Below are 21,117 nucleotides of genomic sequence, written 5' to 3'. Positions count from 1 at the left end.
AGATTTCAACACACAAGTTAAGTTTATAGAATATTTTATCAAAGGGTTATGCTAGGTAACTAATAATTTTTTTGAATAACATGAAGAGCCACCAATCAAATCAAAACACATTATATCTCTAAATTACTGATCTCTTAATAGAGCAATGCTAGGGGCCAGCAACATTTGTGATTGGTAGCCATCAACTAGCCATCAATGATGATTTGATGGTGTGAGATTGGTGTGAGATTTCATCCAATGGCTCACCTTTCTCTGCTGGTTACATGCTGGCCAAAATGCAATAAAATTGCTGGCCCCCTAGACTTTTTCCTCTTAATATTATAATAACTATCCGCACACCTAGTGAAATGAACATCTGATATATCCATTGTTTACATTATTGTTTAGTATTTTCATTATCTACCTATACTTTTCCTTTATCAAATATTTTTTAAAGAAAGAATTTTTTAACATACTTTACACTTATTTTTATAACAAAAAAAAGTCAAAAATTATTTTATTTAGTATTTATTAATAATTACAATAATTAATAAATATTAAATAAGACAATTTTTTACTGTTTTTAGTATTTTTTGTCAAATATTTCTGTTTTCATAATTTTTTTTATAATCGATAACGTTACTGCTTTAGAATTTTTAGTTACTACTTTAAAGATTGATTATTATAATAAAGACTATGAACGATTTTATTCATTACCAAACTAAGCATTAAAATTTCTCTCTAAGTTATATATATATATATATATATATATATATATATATATGGTTTATAGATTCTACTTTCTTTCTCATTATTTTTAAAATTTTTACCATGATGAAATATAAATGTTATCGGAGGACCTTCCATCTAAGGCTTGCAAGGCCTCCAAATCCTATAAAAAATTTAAAACAGAACATGAAAAACACTAAATCATCACCAACATAACAACTAAACCAGTAACCATTACTCCATTAACATAAACAATAGTTATCATTTTTCTAAACCACAAAAATAGAGTCTTTCCTCAGTTATGCATATAGCCGATCATAAACCAAATCCTGGAATGAAACTCTAGACCCTATGCACTAACATATTCTTAACGATGACTCAATCATATAATGCAAAAACTAGGGGTTTATATAGTGTTACCAATTTTTTTTCACAAGATACAAAAAACTTTACCTCTCACTTCGAACGCAGAAACAATGCTGTATAGTTGCCTTCAACTTTCTCACCAAGTTCCAGAGCAGACGCACGAACAATGCTCCACGACTACTCTAATGTTTACGGACAATGGGGCGGTCTTCTTTGTCTTCGTGATGGTTGCTTATGGGTCAGAGAAACAAAGAGTCACGGTGAGAATGAAAAAGAACAAGTGAGGTTAGATATCAAAAACAAAGTGTAAAACGTTACACTCTACCTTCAAAACGGTGGTGTTTCACTGCAAGACTCTCAAGTTGCCAAACGACGTCGTTTGGTTGGGTGAGCTGCCAGCTCACATTTCACGTCAGTTAATTTCTAACGGCGACGTCACCTGGTTAACGGAAGGACCAACATGATTTAAAATAATTCTTACAGGGACTAATTTAATTAAAAAAAAATTATTCGAGGACGAAAATGAAAATCGCATAATCGGGACGAATTTGAGTATTAACCCATATATATATATATATATATATATATTATGATTTATAAAAATATTTTTATATAAAGAGAATACAAATTGGTGGCTTGGTGCATATAATATTAAACAATTTAATCACATATATTAGTTTTGCATAAAAATATTTTTATAAGAGTTATAGTTTGTTAAAATGTTGGTAATATAAGGTTTACACTTTACCGTAGCAACGGTCCTCTTCTCACTCCTAATAAGTGTGTCTGAGTTGAATGTTTAGAGGTCAACGCTTTACCAAATGCTATGAAGAAGATGATGTCATTCTCCACGTCATTCAAATTTTACTGTCTTATTCTTATATAAATGAGAGTGTGCATTACTCACTTCTCACTTGCGTCCATTAATAACACAAATAATAACTGCTTGTAATAATCACACGCGCCATGTACACACGCGCCACCTCATCATCAACTTTTCTCTCGCCGGATTATCCCCCAGTGCACCCGTTCCCGGACGAACTGGCCCTCACGGAGTTGGAATCGCTTCTGAACTGCAACAACTCGGAGATAGTAAGCTTCAACAAGAGTAGTAGCAGCGGTAGTTACAATAGTGAGCATGGGTCGGTGATGCAGAGGAGCGTTAGCAGCAACTCTCTCCATAAGAATCCCTTCTCTGCTCTCTTGGCTGAGTTGTTCGACGACGACGCTCCTCTTAGGAGAGTTTGCAGCACCGGTGATCTCCACGTACGCACCATATATTAGCTTTCTTTCGTTCCTTCATTCCTTCATTCTTGGCATGCAACGTTTGTTTTCTTGGTACAGGGGACTACTCATGGCGGCATCATGCATAACAATAATGAATCAGCTGATAGTCCATTGTCAAGTGAAAGCAGCATGATCATTGAAGGAATGAGTAGAGCATGTAGGTATAGCCCTGAGGAGAAGAAACTCAGGATTGAGAGGTATAGAACCAAGAGAAACCAAAGAAACTTCAACAAGAAAATTAAGGTATACTATTATTCCCTTTTGTGTTTTTAACTTGAAGAGATCTGCACATGAATAATCACTTAAACAAAACAAAATTTGTAATTAGAAATGAACTAGCGAAAGTTATGGTGTGGATTATTGTGGAACGCAGTGAAATGCTTATTATTTTTTTAGACAAAATACTGCTGAATTTATTATACATAAGTGTGATTTCAAGTGTATTTTAATATATGATAAGATGACATGATGATATGAATCTTTTGAACTATGAAACTTGTCTTGCTCTAACTACTGGTAAGTAAGTAGTAACCCTGTTAATGTCATGCTAAAACTTTGGAGTAAAAAAAAAAAAATCACTTAAAAATGATAGTGTACTACTGTTTGGTCCACCACTATATATACTATTTAATGGAGATAATAACTTGTTTTCTTCTTGCAATCATCAGTATGTTTGCAGGAAGACTTTAGCAGACAGCAGGCCGCGCATTAGAGGACGATTCGCGAGGAACGACGAAATTGACAAGAATCCTTCATCAGTTCATCAATGGAGTCATCACATTGGTGCTGGAGCAGAGGAAGACCAAGAAGATCAAAACTGGGTCAGTATCTTTGATTCACTAGTTGCTGCAAATACTGATCATCAAGAGTCCCAGGACAGTTCTTCTTTCGGTTTATTGTATTAGAAATTATAATAAATGGTGCTGCTTCATAAATTCTAGTTTGATTTGATTTCCATGTTTAGTTTTGTTGTAGCTAGTGAACTTTAGCATAGATCAAGGTACTAATGTAAATATGCTTACTACTTATTATTCCAACCATGTGCATGTTGACTTTAATTGAGGGTGAAGTTTTTTATTGCCCTATACCTTTTATCATATTATCAAAGTATAATTATTGAACCACAACTTTGGCAAGTATATTATTACTCAGGGTTAAACTAAATTGTATTTATAGTATCATGACCTTTATTGTTGGTGCAATTACAAAATAATCAGAAGAGTAAAAAGACATGTGACCATCACCCAATAAAGTGAAGTGGTGAAGGTACGAGAGAGTGGCTATATATGTCAACTGTTTTTCAATTATGATGGTTGAACTGCAACTGAGATAGATAGTTGAGGATGCTATACTCTGACAATGACCCAAGAAAAAGATAGTCCTACTCCTAAGAAGGATTTTGGTTAGTGCGCTTTCGGTGAAGTAGTCAAGCCACGAGTCAAAAACCAAGTTTTCGACTACAATTTTGTTACGCTTTCTCCCAGAATCAAAAGATAAATTATTCTTTTTTAATATATGTTATTAACTTATTATGTAATAAGTTGTGTTATTATGTAATATAAGTTCAGTGAATATTTCATTCGATCCCTGAGAATTACCTCGAAAGGATAACGAGACTTAAAAAAAAAAACACCCAATTTGATTCCTGATCTTTTTTTTGAGACGGATTAGTTCTTGTGCAAAAAAAATAATATTGATTTTTTTTTTTGCATAAGGGCCTCGTTGTCCTTTTGAGGTAATTGTCAGAGGCTGGGTTGCATTTTTTTTTGTTAAAGGTCTCGTTGTCTTTTGAGGTAATTGTCAGGAACTATTTTAGATTTTTCTCTAATAAGTTTGTTTTGAATATTTTTTAACGTATAAAATGAAATAATCACATAATTAATTTAATATATGATAAACAAAAAGAATAAAATATATTTTTTATTATTTTTTTAAATATTTCTCATATTTAATTACATTTAATTTTGTTTCTAACATTTTTTATTTGCATTAAAATTATCCAAAGATGTTAAATCTATTTAAAATGTTAATAAGGACAAAATTAAAAACGTATAGGAATAATTTTGAAACAAATAGAAAACGTTAGAAATAAAATTGAATGAATCGAAAATATTAGAAATAAAATTAAAATAAATTAAATATTAGAAATATTTAAAAAATACAAATGTTGAGAATAAAAATAATATTTTATCCTAAATAAAATGTTATTTGAACTTAAAATTAACTACTAGTATAAAATACATATTAGAATATAAAATATATATTAAAAATAAGTTAAATAATATATATATTATACACAAACATATGGTAATTAATTTTGGTATATATATACCTAACATAGTTGTATAATAAATTTTAGATAAATATAAGTTTTTGAAACACACATTTAAGTATACTATAAAATTATTCAAGCATCTTTTAAGTTTTATAATTCTATAAGAATAGAAATAATTCGATAGGTTAATTATCTAGAGCTTAATTTAAATATAATACTTTAAATTTAAATAAATATGTCAAGATATTTATTTTATATGTTAAATCTGTGTACAATTAAACTTATTATAATATAATATATAAGAAAGGAAAATTTTTCGTCTAATTTTAACAAATACCAAAGTAATTGTCTATATATTATCCCTTGTGATAATTTCTTCCTCATTTTCATTTAAAAAAAAAATAATTCCAAGAAAATATACCAGTTCAGAGCATATCTTATTGACTTGATGAGCTAAAATTTAATTGGTTTAAGTCTCGTTGTGGATAGCTAAGATCATAACTGATCATAAGTTCATAACTAATTAAGATAGTTATTTTATGATTTGTTATAAATAAATAAAAAAGGAGATAGTTATTTTCAGAGCAATACATCATGATAAGTTATATATGTAGAAGAATAGGTTTCTCACTTAATTTTATTTGAGTTTTGTTTTTACCACATGAACATTATATAACTACAAATCTTTTTAAATTGATTTAATGAAACAAATATTTACAAGTTGAAACCATTTGTTTTATACTTTTATCTAAGCAGGTGTGCTAGCATCCAAAGCAGGCAACCTACCATATTTTATATTGCCTACTTTCTCTAAGTATGGTCTCTCCCAAGAATGATTAATATAAGCTCGCACTTGGGTACACGTTTTCAGCTTTTCACTAATGATTACTTATAAGTCATAGGAATCAAACAACATGAACATATGGTGAAATTGAGGGATTATACATGAGACATTTATATAATATTCTCCAAGTATGATGAGGTTTTGAATTCATGTTGCTCTCTCAAGTTAAAGCCTATAGATTCTAAGATAACTTCAGAAGGTGGGGGGAGGACGGCCCTATTCGTCTTTTGTTGGCCGGCGGTGTGTCAGCCACTAGGTTTGTGGGCTGTTTTTTATATCAATATATGTAATTAACAATGATTAAATTAGGTTAAAATAATACTTTAGTCCTCTATTGAAATTCTTGAATTTTTTAATTCATAGATTATCTATATTAAATCATTAAAAAAATACTAAATGTACATGAATTTATATCGTTTTTCACTAGGTTAAACCGAATTATTACTTTACTCAAAATTAAGTAAAGTGACGTCCAATCTTGCTGTTATTTGTTCCATGGTTTTTCACTTTTTCTTATATCGTTTTGTCTTGTTATTTTCACATGAACATGTTTAAAAATCTAGCAGAGGTGTTTCGAACACTTGGGAGTTGGGAAGTCAATTCCTCCAAAAATAAATAAATAAATAAATAATCAATCCAACTTGTTTGTTTGATCTTCTCAATCCTCCTTATGATGAATGCCTAATAAATTTATAATGTGCTACGAGCTATGAATGGAACTAGGCATCAACAAGGTTGGGGCAAAAAATGGTTTTGTTAACTATGATGATGGAGTCAAGTTGATTAAACAAAAAGAAGATCATGTGGGGGGGCCGCTTCCAAAACCAAAACTAGTATGACACCGTTAAGTACAAATGTCAATTGTCACCTAAGGAAAAAGCACCAAAGTGATGATAAGTCATAATATTAAAAAGATAATAACGGCACATGCAGAGCAATACCCCCTCCCTGGGGCCAATCACTACTACAAGGAACTAGGAAGCTGAGAGGAAAGAGCAATGCTTCAAATCCACCCGTTACACAGCGTTCAGACTTCAGATTAATAGAATTGAGTCACTCTAACTTGCTCAAATAAAAAAAGTCACTATAACTTGTTCAAAAAGGGGTTTGTTTGATTCTGAAAATAGAATAAAATATAATATTAAAAACAAAACATAAAAAATGAAAAAATTAAAATTAAAATTTTTATATTTTATTTAATAATAAATTAAAAATAATATAATATTAAAAAATATTATTATAAAAATTTAATAAAAATAATAAAATAAAAAATAAATTATATTTTTTATTAGTATTTTTTTGTATTTTTTATCAGAAAAAATACAAAATATAATTTAGAGTCTTTAAATAAAATGTCTTTGTTCATATTTTATTTGTCAAACATGATTTTATATATTTGTATCTCTCTGCCTTACACTTGTAAATAAACGCAGCAAAATAACCCAGTCACATAGATTATTTTCTAGTTTCTACTGCCTTGACGATTTTAGATAATAAATTATAATTAGTTATTTTAGACTGTAGGCCTGTGGCAAGTCACCAAAAAAAAAGACTGTAGGCCTGTGGCAGATGTGCTGATTTATCGGACTGAATACATAGTCGTGTATTAAAATACTCTTGGTCGTATTATATTCTATAAAATTTCGTTACTGTGTATCAAATAAATCACAAGGCTTGGATCTCAGTTGATTAAGCAGTCATAACGAAAACACTATCTATCATTAAGTGATATTCCCAAAATTTAGAGTTCATACAACATTAAAGAATTAGCTCACTCACATCTATGCCAAATAACCAAAAATATTCCACCAGCGAGATGGGAGTTGAGGAGATTATTCTGGCTTAGTTTTGCTCTTCTTTTTTCTACCTTTCCTCTTAAAAAGCATTCGACTAAATAATCGTTTGAAAGGGAACAAAGGTGGTGCTGGAGGTCTCCTCCGCTTCACCCTCGATCGACCTACAGAAAACAGAAATTTGCTCAGTTGTTTTTACATATTATTCGAAACTTATAACAGAAACGTGCAAAAAAGATTATCAAATGCATTTAAACATTTATGGGGGAAGCTAGGAATTATAATACAATTAGGAAAATGAAGTGAAATCAAACATATTAATCAACTTCTGGTGGGTGGGGCTAAAACCAAACAAATTATATGAACTTCTGTGATTGAATGAGAGAAAAATAACACAGCTTGCAATATAAAAGTAAAGATGTGCATCATCAGATAGGGTACCTGATACAGACTCAACCGGGGAAACTTGATCAGATTCAGTGCTCAGTCTATTAAGTTTTTGATCTTCTATATGAGTTACAACTGCAGAACCATCCTCTTCAATCTCCATCTCATCAAGTTTAACTGCTTCAGTTTCAAGTTTACCAGATTGTTCAGCCACCAATAAATTTTTGGAAATAGATATGTCTGTCTTTGAGACTGTATGCTGTGCAATTTCCAAATCCTCACTTTGAGGAGCTTCTTGCATCTCTGTAATTTTTGCATTTAAATTAGGATAAAATATTTTCTCACTATCATGTTCATCATCACGTTTTGCATCTTGCAAATATTTCTGCAGTTTGCTGTTCTCATTTTGTATCGCAGCATCCAACGCAGTGCCGAGGGTGCCCAAGTTTGATTGTGAATCATGTGATTTTCTAGAATTGAATGTTTCAGTGGGTATACTTTTTTTAGTTTTCTCACACAACTTGTTGCAGCTCAAAAGGATGTCATTTGATCCGTGTAATTGACTACACCTAGTAGGACAAGATTTTTTTGTTGATATTGTTGCTGGCGTTGTTGTCATTGTCGTCATCGCCACTTGATCTGCTTCCATAGCATCGGGTCTTGAGCTTTCATCTTGCCTGTTGGGCTGCTCAGTTGAGTTTTTAAGTACAGGTGTTGACTGACTGATCTTTTCACCATTCGAGACGACAGGGGAAGCATTACTTGAAGGTAAGAAATCCTTTGTTTGAAAACCATGAGATGGCATGCTGTCAACCACGGGAGCAATTTCTGATGCTTTAGAGTATAATGATGAAAAACACTTTGCCCAATCATTCAACGAGATGTCACCTTCACTGGAGAGAGAATCCAATTTTAGTAATTCTTCCTGCTGATCATCCTCAAAATTAGATACTGTATTTGATGACGATGGTTGCACTCTTATTGCATTCTTATAAAACCGTTTTTTCCTTAAAGCTTTTACCAAAAGATTCCTGCAAACGTTCGAAAGGACATTCAAGATATCTCAAATGTTGGTCATGAGAAAACAAAGGCATTACTAAAGTATTAGTGCAAGTTTTCATACCTACAGTTTTTAGAAATAGCATCTCTAGCTCGCTCCTTGGAGATTCCCAATATGGACAATAAGTTTGCAACATCCCAAGGTCCTCTAAGAAGATTCACTGAAGGAGTAGAACTTGAAAAGATAACGTTTCTTCCCTGAGTCCACTCCATCAAACACTACACGTTTAATCAGTGTGTTAGTTTACATGTGTTCTAATGTCAGTGTCAAAAAAGGTACCTAGAAGCAAACTACTAAGGTCAACCAATAGTTATCAGTTATCAGACTACTCTACTTTCTCTTTCTCACCTAATACATACACTAAAACTACATCCTAGAAACAAATTCAAGCCAAAGCACAAAGCAGATATAGTATCAACCTCAAATGTAGAAGTAATTCTGCTTAAGACTGACACCACCGAGTTGATTAAGACTCATCTAATGATGATAACTCATCATAACAAGTAAATAATCAAGTTGCGAAAATCCTCCAGTATACTTGGCCACTCACTCCGAGAATCATTCAGGAAAATAGACATTACCTTAGCACCGTAGATCCACTGATCCCTGATTTTAGCATTATTTAAAAGACAAGAGTAATCAACTTCAAAGCAAACCCCTCGCTGTGTAGAAATATTAACAAACCATGTATCAATTAACTGAACTCTATTAAAAGGATTCATTCATTACATTAATCCTTTTGCTCATTGAAGTAAAAGAAAAGATTGCAGAGCAAACCTCGGCAGCAACTTTAACCATGTTCTCCGTCATTCCAAAGAGCATCCCCTTCGAAAAGTCAACCGTAATGATATCTACCTGCAATCACTTCAGCATTCAAAAGTTAATCACTTCAACCCTATACACACAATTGAACTCATATTTCGTCGTTACGCTTCCGCTACAGGATTTAGTTACATAGACAGTTAACAAATCTCTAAATCTCTAACTAACTAACTGTAATATTAACTAACTCACCTCCGATTTCTGGCATGCCATATCGAATGTGGCCCGTGTGGAGGGCTTAATGGCAACGAGATCGTAGGTCTTGAGGATAGGGTTGTCGCAGCAGACGGATGTGGCATGGAAGGGGGTCTCGAACAAGACGGTGACGCGTGTGTACTGACGGAAGGGGGTGGACAAGGGGATACGGAGGAGGTCGCGGTGAAGCTTAGCGGAGAGGGAAAGAGAGGGGAGGGTGTTGAGGAGAGAGGATATGGAGAGAGGTTTGATGGAGCAACGGTGTTTATCGGAGATGACGCCACTGATCGTGCGGTTGTAGGCGATTCCAGTGTAGCCAAGCTCCATGGCCTTCACGGCAATCCTGGTGCGGCTGGCTTCGACTGCCCTTTCTGGCGGATGCGTGTACGGTATGTTTAGGTCAAAGAACCCCATCGGTGGTCGCTCTATTCCGGCAAGCGGTTTAGCTTAGGACTTGGGAGTTTGGGGTTTCTGACTCTGGAGGAGGGGCTTTAGGCGCCGTACACACGCATTCTTTTTTTTCGTTTTTAATTTTTGGTCCGATTTGGGCTGGCAATATTTTTGGTAGCCCAAGTACTTAATGAGCAGAATAAAAATGCAGGTTATAGAAGGCTAGAAGCCCAAGCCACCATGTAATTGGGCTTTTGGATAAGTAAATTATGATAATGTAGTTACCAAAAAAAAAATTATGATAATGTAACTTGACCAAAATAAAAAAATCATGTAATGTAATAATATGAGAGCATTGATCATTAAATAGAACTCAAAGTTGTTCTAATCGTTAGCTCACTAGTTTGTTTAAACAAGTGTTTGTAGTTTGAATATCTTTTGTGTATATAACAACCTATTAGCCAACAATAAACCTTCAAATAGAGTTTAGATCTATGACGGATTAGTTTTTAATCTGAAAATATCGTGGATAACAAAAAAAATATGAGAGTATTGACTATACCATCTCTCTAATAACAATAACTAATAATAAAAATAATTAAATTTAAGCCAATGTGATAATTAATTATACTATTTAATAATATAATTCAGATGATTATACATGTCCTTTTCTTATTGTTTGAAATTTGACTTAGTTTGATCCTTTAAATTTGTAGCCTTGCAAGATTTGATGAGTAAAATAAAAATGACAATGGAAAAAACGAAGTATATGGCTTAAAATCAATTACCTGAATGGAAGTTAGTACAGCGTAATAAAAGATATAAGCTAAATTCAAAAGACAGTTGTTCACACTTCAGATGAGAGATACCAATATGTCACATTCCTCAGGCATATCAAATTCATACAGATTTGACCGCATTAATGCATTATCTTTATTTTTGTTTGTCACTGAATATTCCTATCTGTTATATTGTTATTGGACTCTGTCTATAAATTAAAAGTGAAAACTCAAATGCAGTCGACTTCACATGAAGTTAATAACTGAGAGCCGTTAGATGAAGTCGTACTAAATCAGCCAAATCATCTAACGACTCTCAATTATCAACCTTACGTGAAATTTACTGTATACATACTTTTTTGAATAGTTAAATATTGACTAAATTTTAATAAAAGTGTTGGTTTCAAAACTTTTTCTTACATAAGCTGTAACATAAACTCCTTTAGTCACACTCCAACAATCGAGTATAAGTGTACTATTACTATATATGTCTTCCCAGAATCCATGGCCTCCGTTATCATATCCAACTGTGTCGACGAAGAAACAAGCCTTCCCATTCGGCCATTAACCTTCGTAAACCTCCACAAGTGGCCGGAATCCGACGTAGAGTTCGTGAAGAGGGTGAACTCCTTCAACAATGGCGAGGAGCGAAGAGTAAACAGCCACCTCTTGTGCAGGCAAATGTATCTGAGGAGCTACAAGTTTTCGAGGGAGAAGAAGGGTGTGACTCACAAGGCCATTAAGCGTCTTAGAACTCTAAAGGAGAGTGTGGTTCGCGCCACAAATAATGCTGCGCCATCAACCAATTTTATTAAGCCTAATTATTATAAGGTTCTCATCACTGCTAATGCTGCCTTCTTCTCAACCCTTCACAAGCTTATGTCTTGCTTTTCATCATGTCGCTCCCCATAGCTTTCCTGTCTTCAATTACTTGGTTCTATGTATTGGTTTATATACTCTGTCTGCTTCTATTTGATTAATGGCATATCACCGATTAAATTCAATAGCCTTGCTTAATACTTTAATCTATGAAGCTTGTAATACATGAAAACTTTATGTTAAATATAGTTTTGAGAGATTATGAGAAAATAAAACTGCATTTTATTTTGTCAGAAAATATAATTTTAACTCAATTATAAGTGCTTCCTCTAATAATATCCTAATTCCTCCTGTACGGAAGTGCTTTGTCAACATTTCATCTGTTATATCATGTAGCTGTTTGAGAGACTTGCATAGTGTGTACCTGTCTATTAAAGTATACTAGTAGTATATAATGTGATCTCAGATTGTTGAAGCATAAAACTATGAGAAGTGATATTGTCCCAACTTTTTGTGTGTATAGTTTTTTTTGGGTATAATTTGAGGGGAACTTTCTTAGGTAAATTGTGGATCTTCCACTACAGTATTGCCATGTCTATATATATATATTATTCTCGGAAGATGAAGCAGTGCTATTATAAGAAGAATTTTAAGTATACTAAGTATATCGGTGTTCCAATTATTTTAACCGTTAAATTTAATAACAAAAAATTTATATAATATATATTAATTAAAATCAACGAAAAATTTATATAATATATATTAATTAAAATCAACGATTAAGATTATTGAAATGTTGGTGTTCTGGATAAATTTAAAAACTTTCTGCTATTATATTATGTTTCTCTTCAACTAGCTAGTGCATTAGTAGTAGGCAAGGGGACTAGGGGAGAAGATAAAGGTGGTGGTGGATGTTCACTAGGCCTAAGTGCAACTATGACTAAATGAAACACAATAGTTATAAAAGCTATGGAATTCTATTCTACTACTAAATTCTAAATTGAATAATTTTAAATTTGTAATGATAGGGATGTGCACTAGCTATTGAACGTCACGCACAAAAGATAATACAAAAGAGAAGATGGCAACATAGTGTGGCCAACAGAAATACCATTTTCCTATTACATGGTTCTAATCATGGATCACTAGAAAATAGAAACATCACCATTTCGTTTTCTTATTTTTCAAATGATGGATTACATCTAATCTAAATCTAAATGAGAAGTAAATTAACCACTGTAGTCTCATGCCAAACTAAAAGGAACAAAAGGATACCAACACTAACATGAGCCAGTGAGTAGAAGGGAGATGGCAGATGGGAGAGAAAAAAGAACAGAACACAATAATGCTGCATAACCATAATATTAGCATGCCAAAATAATGTATTAAAATTCTAAAATCAAATTTGTCAACCTATTAATTCAGTTTCACCTAAGAAGATAGTTAGAAATGGTTAAATAACAATTTAGTCAAACATATCAAATCATTTAAAAAGTATATAAAAAGTATATGAAAAAATTCAGAAAGTCAGTATTTTTATTAAAATTTGACCAGCACTTAACCAGCAAAAAAAAAGAATAATCTCATACCATTAAATATAATTTCACATCATTAAAAATACTAATAATAGCTAATTGATTATTACAAATCACAAAACCTACTGGTCCCTAACACTCCTCAAAGTATATAAGAAGAGTTTATTTTCTCAAAAAAAAAAAAAACAAATTATTTGTTAGGTGGTATGTACTCTTTATATAATCCTACTACAATTAATTATAATCACACATTAAATAGCTAACAAACTAAACTCTATTCTAATTAACATATACCAAAGGAAAAATCTAGGGGCTAGCAACTTTGTTAAATTCTGGCCAGCATGTAACCAGCAAAGAAAAGTGAGCCATTGGATGAAATCTCACACCAATCTCACACCATTAAAACCATCATTGATGGCTATTTGATGGCTACAAATCACAAAAGTTACTGGCCCTAACATTCCTCTGTACGAAAATGATCAACTTATACAAATTTCAATATTGAACGAATGGATCCATTTGGTGTTCTGGCTACCAATTAAGTAAAGACGTCTGATTAACTAAGTCTTTCTTTACAAATCTATAAAAGTATCTTAATATAGTGTGTCAGGACAGAGAGATCAAGTGATCATAATAAAAATCAAAATATAATACAAACAAGAAAAAATAATAAAACAACAGCGTTGTAATAAAAAAGTTGAATATCCACCAATATTGAAAATCATCTTCATCTTCCTTCTGACTTCACCAACTGAGAAAACACCCTACTCATTGAAACACCAGACAGATCATCCACATTTGTGCCTTCAAATTTAATGGTAGAGGCGCTTGCATCGTCGTTGAAGTTGTTGACCTGTGGAGAGAGACTGATCATATTAGTACTGTTTTCTTGAGGATCATTCCCTTGAGTAGCAGACTCTTGAAGCTGCAGGGCATACTCCAAATTCCACAATACATCTCCCATAGAAGGCCTGTCTACACCGAAGTCTGCCAAGCATTTCTCCGCGGTTTCTCCAAACTTCCTGAGAGATTCCGGTCTTATGTTGCTTGCAAGTGCCGGATCTATGATCTCCTCCAGTTGCCCCTTCTTCTGCCACTTCATTGCCCATTCTGCCAAGTTTACCATCTCCCTGGGAAGGGACGGATCTATGACAGGTCTTGCACAAAGAACTTCAAACAGAACCACGCCGAATGAATACACATCAGACTTTTCTGTTAGCTGCTGCCTCCTGAAGTATTCAGGATCAAGGTAGCCAAAGCTTCCTTTAACAGCTGTGCTCACATGTGTCTGATCAAGTTCTGGCCCAGTCTTGGATAATCCAAAATCAGCAACTTTAGCCATCAGGTTCTCATCAAGGAGGATATTTGCAGACTTCACATCGCGGTGAATAACTGCTTTAGCATAGCCGGTGTGCAGGTAATGAAGCCCTCTAGCAGCTCCAATGCATATCTCAAGCCTCTCCTTCCAACTTAAGGTTGGGAACCCCGAACCATATAGATGACCCTTGAGTGTTCCTTTCTCCATATACTCATATATCAGTATCATTTCATTCCTTTCATCACAATAGCCAATCAAAGATACCAGATGCCGGTGACGGAACTGAGACAGCATTTCGATTTCAGTTCGGAACTCGGCAATACCCTGCTGTGACCGAGGATTTCCTCTCTTAACTGCCACTTTAGTGCCGTCGCTCAATTCCCCCTTGTATACTTTCCCAAAGCCACCAATCCCAATAACCCAACTCTCATCAAAATTGTTTGTAGCTTCCTGAACTGCAGCAAGAGGGACACGGTACTCGAAGTTTGAAGCAGCACTAATTGTAGTACCATTAGAATATTTACTTCCCATGGTGTGAGAAGTTGTTCCGTTGATGGAGAAAGGAATCCATGTCTTAGACTGCCTCCGCCGCGCCAACCGCCTTCTTTTCCTGCATAGTACGCACAAAAGTCCAGCCAAGACCACTGCACATACTGCCCCAAGAACTGCACCCACAATTACACCAACATTCTTTGAATTTGAACCAGAAGTAGTAGCAACAGCAGCCGTCGCTGTACTAAGACTGCCCACAGAATTGTTCATTTTCATGATCTCCAAACCATTCAGAATGGCATTAGGGTAGTCCTTATTTACATTAGAAGGTCCCATACTTACTCGAAGCAAGTTGCTAGATGTCAAGGGTGTAACAACATCCCTATAATATGGAACACCCAAGGCATTTTGATTTATTGAAGCAAGATCAAGATCCTTGGCAGCAAACAAGGAATCAACATAAACATTGAAGTAGAGTTCATTGAGACCTTTACTCACTAAATCACAGAAGTGAAGTCTAACAAGGTACTGAAATCCAGAATCCACCTTAAACTCCCATGTCACATTGAAATTAACACGTGGATCACTTTGTGAGTTCATCTGTTGTCCAGTACCATAAACACTAGCCGGAGCATCATTTTCAGTAGCCGAGCCGTTCACATACTGAACACCTCCAATATTTGAGAAATTAGCAGCAAGGTTTTTTTCTTTTAGGAAGCTAAGATCCGGATCCCAGGTTCGTTGAAGAGTGTCACTACCAGAGGAGACAGTTGGACCCCCCATGTTAACCCTCCAGACCGTCTCCAGAGCCTGTGCTGCCAAGCCAGAGTAGGTTGATAATCCATTAGTCAGGCTGAGACCAGCATCATCAATGAGATCATCAGGGACCGAAACAACTTCGATTGCATTCACAAAGGCAATCGAACCACTCGAAGGGGTAAAGTCTATAACAAGAGAATTAGAGCTCACATTCACAGAGTATTCCTTCATCACAGGATCTTTCTGCACACCAAAATCACTAACAAGGACATTGTTCTGCGTGGCAACCGAGAATTTCGCTGCACTCATATCATACTTCTGATAGGTAAATGGAAAGAAATAAAGACGGATCCAATGTCTCCCTTTTTGTTTGATTGGGAAAGTGTACTTTGAGGAACCAGTGAAGACCCTAGCAGTTTGATAGAGAGTGGAATCACCAGTGGAAGTGATTGATTTCAAGGAAGTACTTGCAAGAACATCTTGCTGAGTGGATAATAGCTTCTTAGAAGCACTATCCGCAGAGAAATTGCGGTTACCTACAACAGTACCAGAACTTGCTCCACAATCTATAAGGTAGTTATCTACTGGAACAAAATCGGCAGAGAAACACAGATAGGGATAAAAGATAGATAAAGCACAGAAAAACAAAGAAAGTTTTCTGTAATACATCATTGTGGCATCTAACAGTATTGTTTTAGGAGATTAATTTTCCTATGAAGATAAGATCTATGGCACAATCAAGGGAAGGAATTATTCAAGCACAAAGGTACAAACTCAAACAAGTCAAAGACACGGAAATAGAAGGGAATAGAAGAAAGGAGTGAGAACACATAGAAATGGCACCTTTGAATACAGTTACAGCTAGGTCCAGAAGATGAAGCAGGAAGAGCCAAGATTACAGAGAAGAATACAAATCTGGAGCCACACCCTGAATCTCTGACTGTGAAGGAAAATTTTAATACATATATGTAAAACAAAAAATTGAAAAACACGCTCAGAAATCTAGCTCAGGACAAGCTGGAATAAAATTGATGACAACCTTAGCACTTGACATAATCATAGATTCTTTGTTTTTGTTTTTATTTTTATTTATAATAACGGAAAAGAATATATATAAAAATATATTGTCAGTGACAGAGAGAAAAAACCGGATGCGGTGGGAAAATAAATAAACAAACATAAATTAATAATTAAAAAAAAAAAGGAAAAACAACTCAAAAAGAGTTGGAAGAAATTTTGATTATTTGATTAGGGTTGAGATGCTGACCTGATTTTTTTAGGTGAGAGCATTAAGAAGCATGATGCAGGGAACCTTATCTGTGATGCAAGTGGGGAATCAAATAGATTAAAGAGTTGTAACGACCAAGCTGAGTTGGTTTAGGTTTACCTTGCCCAGTACCAATATATATAAATATAACATTAATAATATCCATTGCATATTTAATGTAGATGTTACACTTTTATTTTCCTTACAAAAAATATACTATCAATTATTTATGTTATCCATATTTCCCAAAAGAAATCTTTTACCTAAATTTATTTTTTAAAAGCAATTAAAATTTTAAATTAATAGACCATCTACCGTATGAAATTTAAATTATAAACTACCAAAAAGAAAAGATTAATTAGATTATTGCGTATAAAATTATTGTACTTCAGAGAATTAAATTAGTATACAATAGCGTGGTGGGTATGTTACTATGTTAGTACTTAGTAGAGAAATTAACAGGTGGCCGTTTATAATGTTTTTCTACTTTGTGCATGTGGGCTCGCTTTCGCTGTGATTATGAGTGAATTGAGGAAATTTTGGATGGAAAAGTTGTGCTAGTAATGTGAAAGTATGAAATATTGAATGGTATGGTAGTAAATAATCCTGCCAAATCGGAAGAAATTGACATGTAATCTAAGTTATAATCTTTCTTCCAAACTATCATTAATCAGGTGTCGTCACAGTTGCGTGAAATGGAATTTTATCATCATACAATATATCACTTTAAAGTTAAAAAGAAATCAATAAAGTAATACGTCTTTCTTGCTTCTTCGGAGATTTTTATGCAATATCTCACTCAGTTAACGAAATACTATCGTACCTAACATCGTTAAATCATATAATAATAACACTAATGTAACCTAGTGTTCGTAATTGCATCTCACACTTTCCAAACTAACATAGTTACAGAGAAGTTGAAACTTGAAACATTATTTCTTATTGTTTGGTGTTTTGTCGATTTTTAGTAAATCGATGGCGAAACTTATTTTTTTGTGCGAGTACCAATTTATTAAAAGTGTATCAAAGTGCCTTCGATTAGACGAATAATAGTATAAAGGTAAATTAAAAACTCGTAAAACAATAAAAGAAATAAATAAGTGAGGTTTTCAAAATTATAATATGCTGAAACCGGAAAAGGTTGCGTTGAAGTTAAAAGAAAATACTAAAATGTCTTTGATGGAGTCAAAGAATTTTGACATAGAAATTTAAAGTACAGAAAAATAAATTGGATAATGAAAATAGAAAACACTTGGAATAATAAAATTACTTAAAATGTGAAATTTACAAAAAAGTAAATTAAAAGATAAAGAAGATGGAAGGAACCTTATAGAAAAGTTAACTCAATTGCATACTCAGGAATTCATTGGGATGTGAGTGTGTTTGAGTGTTTTTTTTTAGTAAAAGTTCCAACTCTTATTCACTAACACTTCTTAGTATTTATAGGCTAATCTTACATAACTGACAATTAATTTACAATTAATTACAATTAAATACGAAATTTCAAATTTGAAGTGCAATATCTCTCTTGGTAACCGTTCTCGCCGCATGATTGTAGATACTCCCCATAATTTTCTCGTGTAATAAAAGCCACTAACTCTCCCACTTCTATGACTATTCGATCAGCTCATCGAAGACCTTACTTAATCTTTCTAATTGAATCTCCTTACTCGATCAGGCCTACTCGATTAACAAACACAATCGAAATCCAAATCAGCGCCCATTACTTCCAACTTCAAGTTCATGCGTATTTCTTCTCGAGAAACCATACTTGACCCATTCCGAATCGATCCACTCTTGTCGAAAATATTTTCCGATCAACAAATTGCCCCCTTAGATTAATGTGGTTGTCTTCGATAACATTATCGAAAAATAAAACACTTAATCCAAAAAGTCGTTAGTTTTCAAATCAGTAATAATTGTCATTTAAACTCCCAATTACTACTGATCCACTCAACACGTCTCCCGAAACTTGTGATTTCTCTTTCCACCACTTCACCTTCTTCGCGAAGTTACCCTTATTAGCATTCCTTCCACAGTAACGGCTACAGTGATACTTTAAATTTATCACTTTCTCCTTTGTTCAAATCTCTCGAACCTCATCATTCTCTGAATCTTCTCTACATCAAGAGCTTCTTCACAAAAAATCATCAACCTTCAATCTCCTTTCTTTTCTTTGATAATGGCTGGTTCCTCTTCTTATGCCACTACTCAAGATAAGGGTAAAGGTCATGTAATAGCACCGCCATCTCCACCAGCTCTTCGCATTCTTAACCAAGTAAATGATGAAATCATTGATGATCCTTATTTGCAAGTCAATGATACCAGAATCCTAATCCCTTTCACAATCGATGCAGATACACATTGCTTTCTTGGACCGATTGAAACCCTTGAAAGAGCGAACAAAAAACTTTCTTTCTTCCCAAATGCTGAAGGGGGAGATTTATTGATAAACCAAGCTTTTAACATCTTTCACTTCATCACCAAAAACCCTTCCGAAATAATCCAAAAATCAATCCTCGAGGGTTCGATTTCACAACTTGGTACAAACGCCTTGAACCCTCAAAGGGCGCTACCTGGGGAGCCCTTGGAATACAAGAACTACTAAGGCTATCTCATTTTTCACTCACTACACATCCTTGGATGATTGGAGCAGTAACTTGTTTCTGGAATAGGACTACCAACAACTTTCACCTTCCTTGCGGAATGATCGAAATGTCCCTCCTCGATATGGCTGCCCTCACAGGTCTCCTAATAAGTTCTCCAGATTGTACCCCTGACATGCAATCTCAACATCAGTACAATGTTACCTTTAGCACTTCCTACAGTGAGTTCATTGCCCATAACATGGGTGAAGATGGTATAGAAATCACGGACAGTGAACATGTAACCTTCTTATTTTACTGGTTGAATGCAGTTTTGTTCTGTTCCCGAAGCGTACAAATGTCAAAGCTCTTCCTTCCCTTGGCTGCTCTCCTACATGAAGGAAAAGCTCTCAACTTGGCCAAGCTTCTTCTGGGACACATTTTCGAGGAGCTTGGTCTGTTTGTCTGTGACCTTCGAGATAATAAAATAATCAACACAGGAAGCCCACTATGGCTCCTTCAATTATGGCTTAACGCCGTTTTTAAAAATTTTATGACAAAACTTGAAGGTGGCAACACCGATAAACAACACATCGAGGATTTTTGTTTGTCTAATTACAAACCCAATTTTCCAAACACCCAATCAGATGAAGACAGATTCTGGGCAGTTTTCTCTCTTTTTCATTCCTGCAAAGATTTTGACAATGATCAAGTTAATTTTACTCCTTTTTTGTGCCGTAATTGCGGCCCTGCCTGGCTTAATCGTTTGCTCTTCCCAAATACTAACGAGAAAAATGAACTTGCAAATCGAACTTGGGCAAATTTATTGGTTGTTCAAGTGATACCAATAGGGTTACCACAGTACAGGAAAGAAAGGTTCAAGATAACCCTGTATGCTCCTCATTTGACTGCAAGACAACTGGAATTTTCTCAAGCTATCCTAACTCCACAACCTCGACACAGTGATCCATTCTGTCACATTACTTTGACATCCCAAGAAGATTTCAACACTTGTCTCTCAAAAAACCAAAAACAAAGAAACCGCTTCAACTTCTTGATCTATGAACGTAGTTCATTTATCACCAAATCTTGCTTCGAATGGTGGGCTGCCTATTATTCAAGGTACACCTGTATCTTAGAAGATATTCAGCAAACTGCTGTTCGAACGGCTGTCACTGAAAGTTTCCCAAAGAGAACTCACAAAAGGAAAGCTGATGCCACTCGACCACCACCACATAAGAGCAGAAGGACTCCTACCAGAACCTCTCGAAGGGTAACTCTTCTATTTACAACTTTTCTTTTACACTCGAAATGCTCTTTGAATATATATATATTTTTAAAATAAGCCATAATTGATTTTGAATTCTTACCAGTTAGTGCTACCATCATCAAGCGAAAGCGCTGATGAAAGTGAACCAAACAAGGACACTATCGTT

The 21,117-nt window shown here is 34.3% G+C and overlaps 3 protein-coding genes and 1 pseudogene across 4 annotated transcripts; 2 read left to right on the top strand and 2 right to left on the bottom strand.

The window, feature by feature from the left end:
- The first annotated feature begins 1,986 nt into the window (after positions 1–1,986).
- LOC148547016 (zinc finger protein CONSTANS-like) lies at positions 1,987–3,497 on the top strand. Its single transcript, XM_088497321.1, has 3 exons — positions 1,987–2,340; positions 2,419–2,604; positions 3,030–3,497. Exons 1-3 carry the CDS (start codon positions 2,041–2,043, stop codon positions 3,264–3,266), a joined length of 723 nt encoding a protein of 240 aa, XP_088353447.1. The 5' UTR covers positions 1,987–2,040; the 3' UTR covers positions 3,267–3,497.
- Positions 3,498–7,180: 3,683 nt separating this feature from the next.
- LOC148547015 (protein GAMETOPHYTE DEFECTIVE 1-like) lies at positions 7,181–10,242 on the bottom strand. Its single transcript, XM_088495238.1, has 6 exons — positions 9,735–10,242; positions 9,498–9,575; positions 9,302–9,382; positions 8,784–8,938; positions 7,715–8,691; positions 7,181–7,437 (listed from the first exon to the last, which is right to left on the bottom strand). Exons 1-6 carry the CDS (start codon positions 10,149–10,151, stop codon positions 7,313–7,315), a joined length of 1,833 nt encoding a protein of 610 aa, XP_088351364.1. The 5' UTR covers positions 10,152–10,242; the 3' UTR covers positions 7,181–7,312.
- A 1,129-nt stretch (positions 10,243–11,371) lies between these two features.
- LOC107612470 (uncharacterized) lies at positions 11,372–11,905 on the top strand. Its single transcript, XM_016314163.3, has one exon. The coding sequence runs from the start codon at positions 11,411–11,413 to the stop codon at positions 11,816–11,818; it is 408 nt and encodes a 135-aa protein (XP_016169649.1). The 5' UTR covers positions 11,372–11,410; the 3' UTR covers positions 11,819–11,905.
- Positions 11,906–13,798: 1,893 nt separating this feature from the next.
- Positions 13,799–17,213, bottom strand: LOC148547014 (receptor-like protein kinase HERK 1 pseudogene; annotated as a pseudogene). Its single transcript, XR_015896177.1, has 2 exons — positions 17,097–17,213; positions 13,799–16,769 (listed from the first exon to the last, which is right to left on the bottom strand). The product of XR_015896177.1 is annotated as a receptor-like protein kinase HERK 1 pseudogene (transcript).
- Between the last annotated feature and the right edge of the window lie 3,904 nt (positions 17,214–21,117).

Source organism: Arachis ipaensis, chromosome B8 (genome assembly GCF_059453495.1).
Source record: "Arachis ipaensis isolate K30076 ecotype BB chromosome B8, ASM5945349v1, whole genome shotgun sequence".
Taxonomy (NCBI): Eukaryota; Viridiplantae; Streptophyta; class Magnoliopsida; order Fabales; family Fabaceae; genus Arachis; species Arachis ipaensis.
This window is presented reverse-complemented; position numbering and strand designations above follow the sequence as displayed.

Excerpts from the sequence above, each read along its gene's own strand:
- LOC148547016 (XM_088497321.1), top strand. The coding sequence starts at position 2,041 with ATGTACACACGCGCCACCTCATCATCAACTTTTCTCTCGCCGGATTAT. Across the intron at positions 2,341-2,418 it reads GCAGCACCGGTGATCTCCAC|GGGACTACTCATGGCGGCAT; the intron begins GTACGCACCATA and ends TTCTTGGTACAG. Across the intron at positions 2,605-3,029 it reads ACTTCAACAAGAAAATTAAG|TATGTTTGCAGGAAGACTTT; the intron begins GTATACTATTAT and ends TGCAATCATCAG.
- LOC148547015 (XM_088495238.1), bottom strand. The coding sequence starts at position 10,151 with ATGGGGTTCTTTGACCTAAACATACCGTACACGCATCCGCCAGAAAGG. Across the intron at positions 8,939-9,301 it reads AGTGGATCTACGGTGCTAAG|TGTTTGATGGAGTGGACTCA; the intron begins GTAATGTCTATT and ends TTAAACGTGTAG. Across the intron at positions 8,692-8,783 it reads GCTATTTCTAAAAACTGTAG|GAATCTTTTGGTAAAAGCTT; the intron begins GTATGAAAACTT and ends GAACGTTTGCAG.
- LOC107612470 (XM_016314163.3), top strand. The coding sequence starts at position 11,411 with ATGGCCTCCGTTATCATATCCAACTGTGTCGACGAAGAAACAAGCCTT.